Source organism: Athene cunicularia (genome assembly GCF_003259725.1).
Source record: "Athene cunicularia isolate RWA chromosome 8 unlocalized genomic scaffold, athCun1 chr8_part1, whole genome shotgun sequence".
In the NCBI taxonomy this organism is placed as follows: domain Eukaryota; kingdom Metazoa; phylum Chordata; class Aves; order Strigiformes; family Strigidae; genus Athene; species Athene cunicularia.
Genome location: NW_020799109.1, coordinates 30,223,103 through 30,233,326, shown reverse-complemented (window position 1 = coordinate 30,233,326; position 10,224 = coordinate 30,223,103). Strand labels below are relative to the sequence as shown.

The 10,224-nt window shown below is 49.7% G+C and overlaps 1 protein-coding gene across 1 annotated transcript; it reads right to left on the bottom strand.

The window, feature by feature from the left end:
• Window positions 1-3,017: 3,017 nt before the first annotated feature.
• NPHS2 (NPHS2, podocin) lies at window positions 3,018-10,154 on the bottom strand. The gene is made up of 8 exons (XM_026854156.1): window positions 9,878-10,154; window positions 8,109-8,212; window positions 7,143-7,215; window positions 6,753-6,835; window positions 5,752-5,955; window positions 4,979-5,034; window positions 4,032-4,110; window positions 3,018-3,326 (listed from the first exon to the last, which is right to left on the bottom strand). Exons 1-8 carry the CDS (start codon window positions 10,152-10,154, stop codon window positions 3,048-3,050), a joined length of 1,155 nt encoding a protein of 384 aa, XP_026709957.1. The 3' UTR covers window positions 3,018-3,047.
• Window positions 10,155-10,224: the final 70 nt, after the last annotated feature.

The following is a 10,224-nucleotide window of genomic DNA, read 5'->3' as shown; positions in this document are numbered from 1 at the left end:
CTGGTTATGTATCTGATAATGGGTACTTCCTTCATCCTCTGGACTTCAGATGATCCAGTTACCACTTACTGGTCAGGACGAAATAGTACATAATTGGGACAAATTTTGGTGTGTCTTTGAATCTTCTTCTTTTGAAGGTTTTGTCCCTCTTTCAGAAACCATGAAGCAGCCTGGAGCTGTGCGTGATCCTGAAGACCTTTCTCAAATTGCTGCCACAGGAGAACTGCCTGCAGCCAAGGTCGCAAAATCAGATTTCAGATGATGCCAGTTCACTGGGATGGCATTTAAATGCTCCATCTCCCTGTGATTTCTGTGTTTGGCATCTGAGACTCCTGTCTCCCCATCTGCAGCACCCCTACAGCCTCAACAAGCCAAACTGCCCAGTGAGGTGGCCACTTGGGACTCCTGCCTCTGTTGGGTCCCTGACCCGGGGTAGTCTGTATAGTTATAGAGCTCTGCAAGGCTCAGGCTCTGCAGAGCTGACTGGGTTCAACTTGGAAGAGCAGGCAATGAAACTGTCAGGAATCACATCAGCTCAGAAAACCCCTGCCAACTCCCTCAGAGTAAATTCTATTTTGGAAACATCATATATTACTAATCCTGAAGTACATTTTTAAATTATTTTCCTTCTGCAAAGTTTTTGAATGTACTATCTCCTCAAGGCAAAATGACAAGTTTCTGCTAGCTCTTTATATGTAAAAGAGAGAAGATCCTGCTGGAGCAAAAGGTGTGTTCTTGGGAACTGAGAAGGCTCTTAGCTATAATTTGCCTTTTCTGTAACTGCAGAAAAGCTACACATTTGAAAAAGCTGTGCCTGACTTCTGCAGATATGAGTACAATTAGGGTAACGTGTGTGCACTGACTTCATGCTGTGTGTCTTTTGACAGTCATTTCTCAGGCTAAGTGTTGTTCCTTGAGACATTATCTGTAGAGGTGTTGGTCTTTGATGTGCCAAGGAATCTTGGTCTTCATGGATCATTTTACACCGATTCAGAAATGCATCCAGAGAAGTGTTCAGAGAAAGGTCATCTGCAGCTCACTCTGTGTAGTATTACGTCCTTTTGCCCTAGGCTGGGTAACAGGGGCATAGTCCAGCAGCATGAGAAATAACCAGAACCAGCCTTAGAGAAGTAACTACACAGCTCATGTTCGCCAGTGGAAGATTACCAAGCTGTTCCACTTCCCAGAGCTAGTTTTCCATGAGTGGATCACTTCTGAGATCTATTGCAGCCACAGAAGCAGAAGCCACAGCTGTCCCGATGCCCTTTCCTGAGAGGGCTGCAGTGGCAGAATGATTTAGATGTGAGTTTACACCTTGAGATCTGATGCTTATGCGATCACTGAGAAGTTCCCAAGTGGGTTTTTCCCACTTCCCAGCCACTTGTAAGGGTGCTGGTTCGCTGGGTGTCTGCTGTAAAAATGCAGGCAAATACTTGTAGAGCGAGTACTAGGGGAGAACTGAGTGCTGAGAAGGGGGCTCCAGGGAGCTGAAGGGGCTGGTTAAATACAGAATATGTGGTACTTAGTAGAAGTGGGGTCCTCATGCTGCATAGCAGTATCAAGCCAGTACGTGCAGGCCATCCTCGTGACACTGCTGCATTTAACAGAAGCATTACCGATGATTTGTGCCAATGTGTGGGAGCATTACCAGGAGTCAAAGAGGGACTGAATAAAATGAGTGAAAATGGAAGAGTGAGCGACCCCTGCTAGGCACACCCATGATGGCCAGCTACTGTGTGGGCAAGTAAGAGAAGGGCCACAAAATGCCCTCTACCTTGGCCTCTACAGGCCACCAGCAGAACACTGGGCCTGGGGAGGTCTGTGCAGGGGAGGTCTGCTTCAAAGCAGGGGGAGATGCTGCAGATCAACTAAAAGGGCAGGAGCAGGCACCAGGATCAGAGAAACTGGGTGCAGTGGTATTTCCTCTGAGAGTGCTCTGTATCTTTCCCAAGGGGAAGGATTGCAGTGTCTGTAGTTCCTTGGGTATTTCAAATAGCTTTTGGCAGGAAAGATAGATAGGAGTTCTGAGGATTAGAGGAGTTTTGAGGGCTTTATCTGTTCCCTCCCCGTGTGTAGAGGCAGCTGCAGCAGGCAAAAGTATGACTGTTCTCAAGGCTCTCAGCTGGCTCCTCCCCAGCAGTGCTGGATTCCCCCTTGTCTGCTCAGGGGGAATTAGTTAAACGGATCACCTCTAAGATTTTAAGATGGCCACAAGCTCAGAGCTGGTTCTGCCTCACCCCCCAGCGGAAGCGAGCAGCAGCACAGCCTGCCTTTCCTCTGCTGATATGCCTTGCAGGGAAGTGCCAAGCCTTAAAGGCTGCCCTTTCCTCCTCTTCCTTTTCCTCCTGTTTTAGAACTAGGACTAAACACGTCGGTTGTGTGTGTTGGTGTGTGTTGGTGTGTGTTGGTGTGTGTTGGTGTGTGTTGGTGTGTGTTGGTGTGTGTGCGCGTGTGTGCGCGCGTGTGTGTGCGTGTGTTTCTGTGTGTGTGCACGCATGGGTGGTGACTGAAATCCCCCATCTGGGACTACACCATGGGACCCAGCTAGTTCCCTCCTTGCAGAACCACTCACCAACCTGCCTGCATGCTCAGCCCCTTCCCATTCCCCCACCGACTGTCGGGCTCCCACCTCACCTGCCCTGCTCTTCAGTTTTGGGGGCAAAGGGCATTTAAGTAGATAAGGGCAAGTCTGTCCTTCCTGCTGAGGTGATGGGGCAAGAGAGGTCAGAGCCCAGGGGCCAGGCCCTGGGGGTGTCAAGGTGCCTCTTGGGCCTGTGAAGGGGAAGGGACGACGCGACATCCCTCTTCCCTCAACCCCCTGCTCACACATGTCCCAGCCCTGCTCCTTGTGCTCCGTATTTTTCCCTTTCCAAAACAAGCAAGAAGCTTCTTCCATGTACAGTCCACTTTATGTTACAGGCCTGGGCTGCCTTCCCTTCTGCTGCCAGACCAGGACCTGCAGGTAGGCTGCCAAGAGGCCAGCTTCCTTGCTCCTCTCTGAGCAGGACTGAGCAGAGCCAGTGAGGCAACCATTTCTGGGGCAGCTCTTAGAGCATGGGTGAGTCCTTCTTGTCTTTCAGGCTTTCTGGGACCTTTGTGGTGTCTGTGAGGAGGCTGCTCACCGCTGGAGGACTGTGGGTAGCTGGAGAAACCAGGCTCATGGCATCCAAAGGCAAGGGCAAGATGAAAGCAGCAGGTTTCTCTGCCATAAGGGAATGCAGTGCATGGAGGTAACGGAGCTGAGCAGCAGCAGGGGCGCTGGACAGGATCTCAGCTGCCATCCGCAGTGACTCAGAAGCAGCCTTTTCCCCCTCAGCAGCGATCACCTACCAAGCAAAGGAATAAAAAAAGGTTTCTGTGAGGCTAGGACTGAGGAGGCATGGACTGTTTATTACAGAGGGAGGTTTCCACCATGAAATTCCCAGCGGCAGTGTGATTATAACATTCCTGCTCTCTGAAGATCACAGCATGTACTAGACCTCGATGCTCACAAAAGTTCGGGAGCTCAAGTCTAACTTATTTTTACTAGGCCCCTCAGGGCTCACAGCTGGGCATAGTCTTGCTGCAAAAGCATAGGAGAGGGCAGCCCCCAGGCTAGGCTTGGGGAGGGCTGCTGGACACCAGCCTTACCTAGGCTCTTGAGCAGCTCAGTGCAAGGGACAGAGCCAGCCTCAGCTGAGCAAGGTGCAGGGTACCTGATGGTGGTGACAGCCCTGCACTGGGCGCCTAGAGGAGAGTGAAACCCTGAGGAAGAGCTTCCCATGAAGATCACTGTAGGCCCAAGGATAATGCCAGACCTCTTTGTCTGTCCTGCCTGTAGGCCAGGTACCAGATCTGGCACTCCACTGGGCTGGCCCAGACTCTTGCTGCCGCTCCCCCTGCCAGACACAGCTCTTGAACAGGAATTAAAGGAAACTTATCTTCCCAGAGCTGTATCCTCGTGTGGAATGTCCCAGGGACCTCAAACCACGGGTGGGCAAGGAAGGAGTGATGCTTTGGAAGGAGATGAAAAGTATTCAGAGTTGGCATACCCGCACTTTTGCCTGTCTCTGGGCCTCCGCTTCCACGGCCAGGGACTGCCGGACTTCAGCAGGCAGCTGCACGTTGTTGCTATGGCGATAAAGGACAGACATCAGCTGGGCTCTAGGCTCTCCTGGCAGCATTGGTTGGTCAATCTGAGGCTTGGAGTGGGCTCATCAGTCAGTCTCTGCAGAGCAGTTCACTCATGTTCTTTGCTCCCTGGGCATCCCTTAAATCACTCTAGTGAAAGCATGTCTAGTGTTTCACTCTAGCCTTCTGCCTGCATTCCCATCCTTCTTTTTCAGCCTGTTTTTCTAATGACCAGGCTTGTGTGATCACTAGGGAGGGAGCAGAGAGACCTCTTCTTTCTGTGCCTCTGAGGCTTAAGGCTAAACTCACTCTTTGTGAGACAGCAGAGAATCCACTTCAAGACTGCTCTCAAGATAGGCACATGAATTTCCTTCTGTTCATAGACTTACTCATTCCCTGCTTGGCGCTCTCTTCCATGGCCCTCTACATGATGAATGAGTCCCACCTTTCTGCATGGGCTTCTGAGTGATGACCCCATCCCTACCAGTACTAAGACCCTGGAGCCTTCAATCTGGGGTGGGATGCAGAGTGTTGGGTACCTGCTGCACCTCCTGGGCTACCAGAATTGGGTGCAAACTCTGCCTGCAGCAGAAGTAACATGGTGACGAGATTCTCAGCTAAGGATCCTGTCCTGGCTGTCAGTGCAGGAGCAAGCACGATCTTTGCACATGAAAGTTTTGCATGAGGCAGAGGCTGAAAGGGGCAGGAAAAAGAGGATGGGGAGAGGTGAGGCTCTGCCTTCTGCAGAATAGCAGCAAGGAGAGAGCCAGAGGCACAGCCAGGAGGCACATCAGGCAGCAGTGAGCAGGGCAGGACAGGTGCTTGCAAAGTGCCAGGGAAGTTCCCTCTACCAGTATTTCATACCTACATTTCTGTTCTCTCCACTTTGATCCCCCAGCAGCCTGTGACTGCATCCAAAGCCACCTGTGAAGAGGAATATTTTTAGAATAGGGGGAGAACACCAGCCCTGCCCTAGGCCCCTTACAGGGAATAAGACAATAATTCAAGGCAGTTAACTGCAGGACTGTAAGGCAGTTTTATTAGTTTTTGTGTGCTATTGTGTGAAGCCTCTCAGAAAGAAATTTATTTCCCTCACTTTACTTCAAATCTGTCTTTACCTTTAGGGGTTTAGAATGATTTAACTAGTCCATATTGGTTCAAGCATGGAACCACTTCAGTTCCACAGGACACATTCAGTTCCTGAATGGTATCATCATGTACATGTGTTGTGGCCACAAAGACCTGCTGCTGGAGATCCCATGTATACTGGTATACTAGCTTTATGGCAACTCACTCAGGCTGCAGAATACATTTCTCATGAGAATGTCCTCTCCGGGGTACATACTGAAGCAGGGGTATCACAAAGCACTGGTGAAACTGGTCTAAGTGGTTCCTTCATGCCCCTTGCACCATACTGTGTGCTGCTCAGCATGGGCCCACACTGTGTATCCTTCCCCTAAACTGATCTGAGTCAAAAAACAAACATAAGAAGAATCTACCATTTTTCAGTGAAGGAGACACGTGATGTTATTGTACCCTTCCACAAACCAGTGTCTCTGATTTCAAGGGACTGGTCAACTGAGTTTCTCTTTAGAGCCTCAGTTCAAGCCTTGCTATGCTGTCTTCCCATGGTGGAAGCACCTTTATCTCCTGGCTGATGCTCTTCCTCTCCAAGAGAAGTTCAGAGAAGGCTCGATGTGCCAGGAGGCGCTTTGTGGTGGTCTGCACCAGCAGCTGGATGGCACTGGAGATGCTGGTCAGGGTGGTGAGGAGAAGAGAAGCATTTTCCAACCGGTAGTAGCAGACGGCATCTATCTCCAAGGTAACCATGTCTTTGGTCACCACCTAAGCAGAAGACATTAGGGGAGATGGAGCTGGTTCTGACAACTCTAAGGTAGCACAGAAAAAGCACACAATTAAGAGAATGAAGACTGGCTAGATGGTAGTCTTTGTAGTGTCCACCTCTGCTACTGGCCAGCCTTGGGCAAACTATATGGATCTCATTCCCCAAGCAGCATCTCAGTGTCCATCTCTTCAGACCAGCTGCTGAGCTAGGGACAGTGAGCAGGTCACTGTCCTACATTGTGTTTCCCCACCCACCACTGCCCGGTCCATTCCTGTTCTGAGTGCACAGGCTGTATCCTGAGGTGTGTGCTCAGTTATTTTATTTCCAGGAGGATTTGCTGGACACTGTGGGGGGGAGCCTGGCAATGTAGCAGCACAGACAACAGGTTCCAATGGAGAAGAAGGGCTGAATTTTTAGCCTTCCATTTTCTGAGCTGTTAGGGTTACTTTGAGATTTTTTTTGAACTTTTCTATGGGGGGATGAAGGCTGGAAGTGTAACAGCAGGGACATAAGGGGGACTTCTCATACATTCACAGGAATACAGGAGCTGGGGCTTTGCAAAGAAAGCCCAATGTAAATCTGCAGTGAGATCCTGAGAAGTGGCAATGCCAAACAGTATCTTATGGCTAATGAATTGGTGCTGTGTGACCTGGGACCAGAATCACTATCCTAAGCATAAGCTGCTTTCTTATCATCAAGGCAAAATCAGGGCTGTTGTCAAGCACGTGGCCCATCACAGGGACATGTAATGATAAAGAGACCAAAAATTAATATAGAGAGGAGGTGTCAGCCATACCTGATGGAAGGGGATCTCTAGGGTTTTGAGGCGAAGGTCTACCTTGTGATACGTGTCCAGACAGGGAAGGAAAAAGAAAAGGCCTGTGGGAGGAAGAGAAAGACAGCTGGTGATCAACAGAACCACAGAAATTGCCTCTCCTGCTCTGGCTGGGGAACAGGGGAGGGTTTGGCATACAGAACTACAAAGGAAGAGCAATACATAGGCCCAAATTTTGAGGCTACTTCTGTGATGGAAAAAGCCATTAGAATCTACTGGCCCTAAGAGGAAGGGAGCAAAGACACCCCATTTACTGTCTGGCCATGCCTACTTGGAGGGCACCAGCATGTGAGCTTTGGCAGAGCATGAAGAGGTGTGACATGGATGGGAGGGGCTCAGTAAACACCTTACCAGGCCCTCTGGCTCTGCCAGGAAGGAGATGCCCAAGTCGGAAAACAATGGCTCTCTCATACTCCCGCACTACCTGCAAAGGGAAATAAAAAGCTTGGCTGGAGCGGAAGGCGTAGGACTGGGGAAAGAGGCCTCACTGCTACCAGAGTAAGTCCGTTCTGGGAAAGCCCTGCAAAGGGAGTATTTCAGCAGGTGTGAGCTAGTGGAGTCACCCCTCTCTGAGTCCCCTGGCCCAGAACTGTTGACTGACCTTGTGTGTGAGCAGCATATGAGCAGCCCTGTGACAGACCGAGATTTGATGAGAGCAGCCTAGGGTTTCCCAGGATAAGGCCAGCATTCTTCCTTACTGCTTGGCCAAACCTCAACACCCTGAGCTAAAACTTGCCGTGTTGGTTGTTTCCCTCCAAGGGGACCATGTGTGCATGTGTCCACATGTGTAAGAGCTGTCCCATAATACTGACACTCTTGCTGAGAACAAGATGCACATGAAATTTCATGAGAAGTGGGAATCAAAATATGCCTATTTGTAGCCATGCTATAAACCTGAGAAAGGGGAAGGAAGAGAGGAAAATCTGCTATTAACAGATCAATCTCTCAAAATTTGTAATACAAAACCTATTTATCCTGCTGCTTCTGCAATGCAGCCATCTCTGGGCTGGGTAGGCTAAAGATTATATTTGAAAGTGAACTGACTTGCAGTTTGTTTTTAAAAAGAGAAACCTAAGCCCCTGCTTAATGATTCTGCAGCAAGAGTAGTTGCTAGGCAGTGGCTGGACCCCTGTGTTGCTCTACGGCAGCAACATGTGATAAAGCATAAGTCAAGATTAATGATGATTTAAAGAACTGTAAATAGGGCCTTACACCAAAACAGCTTTATGCTCATGTCTGACACACGCTGAACCAGTGGGTTACATCTACATCAGACACCAAATACTAAACCTAGAGAGGCCCCATGACTATTCTCACCTTCATGCAGAACCAGATAGAAATGGGGAAGGTCATTAGGACGAACAGGAAAGACAAGATGGTCAGAAGCCACTCGCAGATGCCCAGACCCGGAGACTTTACACCTAGGGAGAAATCCGACATGACCGTGTTAGGAGAGGACTGCTTCCAAAATACTGATGGCATGACAAGTGCCTGCACAGATCAGCTTCAGTATTGTCCTTTGCCTAAACCCAGTGTACGTGAACAATTTGTCTCTCTCTAGAGCTATGTTAAACAATAGTCTCTGCCTCAGGTGGCCAGGAGCTGCCAGGATGGACTGACAGATTTTATCTCTGCTTTACTGGCAGAAATTGAGCCATGCTTCTCCATAGCGCCTTGACTAGAGAGCAGCCTTTAGTTTGAAGACCTGTGGCTACCAAGCAGCATTGAAAGGCTTGAAATGGGCAACTTGTTGGCTGAGCTGTGATCTCAGAAGCTTATCTGCAAAGATAAGCTAATGGCAAAGGGAAAGACTGTAAATAAGAGACAGCTTTCAACATGCACATCCTGAAGTGCCCTTCTCTATCAGAGTATCTCAGGTCCTTTTGGAATAGGATTTTAGTCACATCCCAGCTCCCCAGTGCAGTGGGACCAAGCAATGAGATCTCTGATGTGCTTCAGAGCAGTCACAGCGAGGTGCTGGAGGCTGTCTGGGGTGCTTAGCCCCAGATGAATGTTACTTCCTACATCTCCCCACAGTGAGCGTGGGTCGTCTCAATCTGGCTGCCCTTTGTTGTGCTCCTGCCTGAGGGAAAATCTGCAGGTATGGCATGAAAACAGATAGATTAATTCTGGATGTGCCCAGACCCAGAAAGTAGACCATGTTGTCCAGCAGTGAAGTTAGCATCCCTGCATCCCTCCCATTCTGGATCCCTTTTAGCCCTTTCATCCCTGCTTTGTTCTGGATCCCTTTTAGCCCTTTGATCCCTGCTTCTTTGCCTTTGGAGCTCTCTGCAGAGCCACCAAGTCCCGAGAGGGTTCAGATCCCAAGAACCTGTGTGATCACTACAACTCCACAGCACCACTCACTAGCTGGGATTCCTGTAATAGAGACAGAAAGAGGCAGTTGTGAAAAACTGGTTCTCAGAGAGACAGGATCAAGTCTGAACCTCTGTGTCATTCTAGGGCAGCAGAGCCGCTGGCATGGAAGTAGACAAGTGATGCTGGCTCCTGTAATACACATGCTGTAATACAGCATCTGTGGTGATGCTGGGTCCAAAGAGGCTCAACCATCTTGCCAAAAGACTCACGATGCTCCCTCCTGTCATTGCAGGCTGGGAATCTGCCTAACAAACACACAGCCTGGAGATGAGCTGTTCTTAAAAGTTATCCAGAAGGGGAGCTACAAGTGTGCACCTCAAGAACAGTGCTTCCCTGCAGTGCAGTTCTCTGGGCTGTGAACTGGCATTAAAGCTAACTCCATCTGCCTAAAGAAGGACAAGCAAGAAAAGGGAGAGAATAGAACATGAACAGAACTGGGGAGCAGTGAGCTGAAGTGTGAAGGATGCTGTGGATGTAACTGCTTGTTGCAAAGTTCATGCTTTGCTAGACTGTGCTGATCAGCCTGGACTGACTGCAGAAGCTGGCTGGGAGGCTGGCTGGAGTCTCCCATTTCCCATCCTGAGGATAACTATATGTCTGTGCCAGGTGGGTGTGATGACACCATGCAGAGAGCAGAGTCATACTGTGACCCCACACAGCCTCAAAAAGCCCATAGCTTTCCGGTCCCTTCCTTCTGTAAGCCATACCTTCCTCCTGCCGCTCGCTGTCCAGCAACGCCATTGCCTCCATTTCTTCATCAGATATCACCTCATCCACGTCCACCACCGTGGACGTGTGCACCCTACCGTCAGTCCCTGCGGTGCTCTTGATGTCCTTTGCTTTCTCCTGCTTTACGTCTCCCCTTCCTTTGCTAGCTTCTCTGCTGCTCTCCCTCTTTTCTCGTTTGCTCTGTGTAGCTGGGGATTCTCTGCGTCTCCTATGAGTCTCTCTGGAAGAGCTCCGAGACCTCTTATCCATCTTCATCTGTGCCAAGGAGCACGCAGCTGCCTGTGGGAGCAGGATGAGTTCGTGTTTGAATTTATTACTGCAGGCA

Coding starts and splice junctions, on each gene's coding strand:
- NPHS2 (XM_026854156.1), bottom strand. CDS start 10,154: ATGAAGATGGATAAGAGGTCTCGGAGCTCTTCCAGAGAGACTCATAGG. Junction 7,216..8,108: donor CTATCTGGTTCTGCATGAAG/GTGAGAATAGTC, acceptor TTCCCTTTGCAG/GTAGTGCGGGAGTATGAGAG. Junction 3,327..4,031: donor AGAGACAGGCAAAAGTGCGG/GTATGCCAACTC, acceptor TTTGCTTGGTAG/GTGATCGCTGCTGAGGGGGA.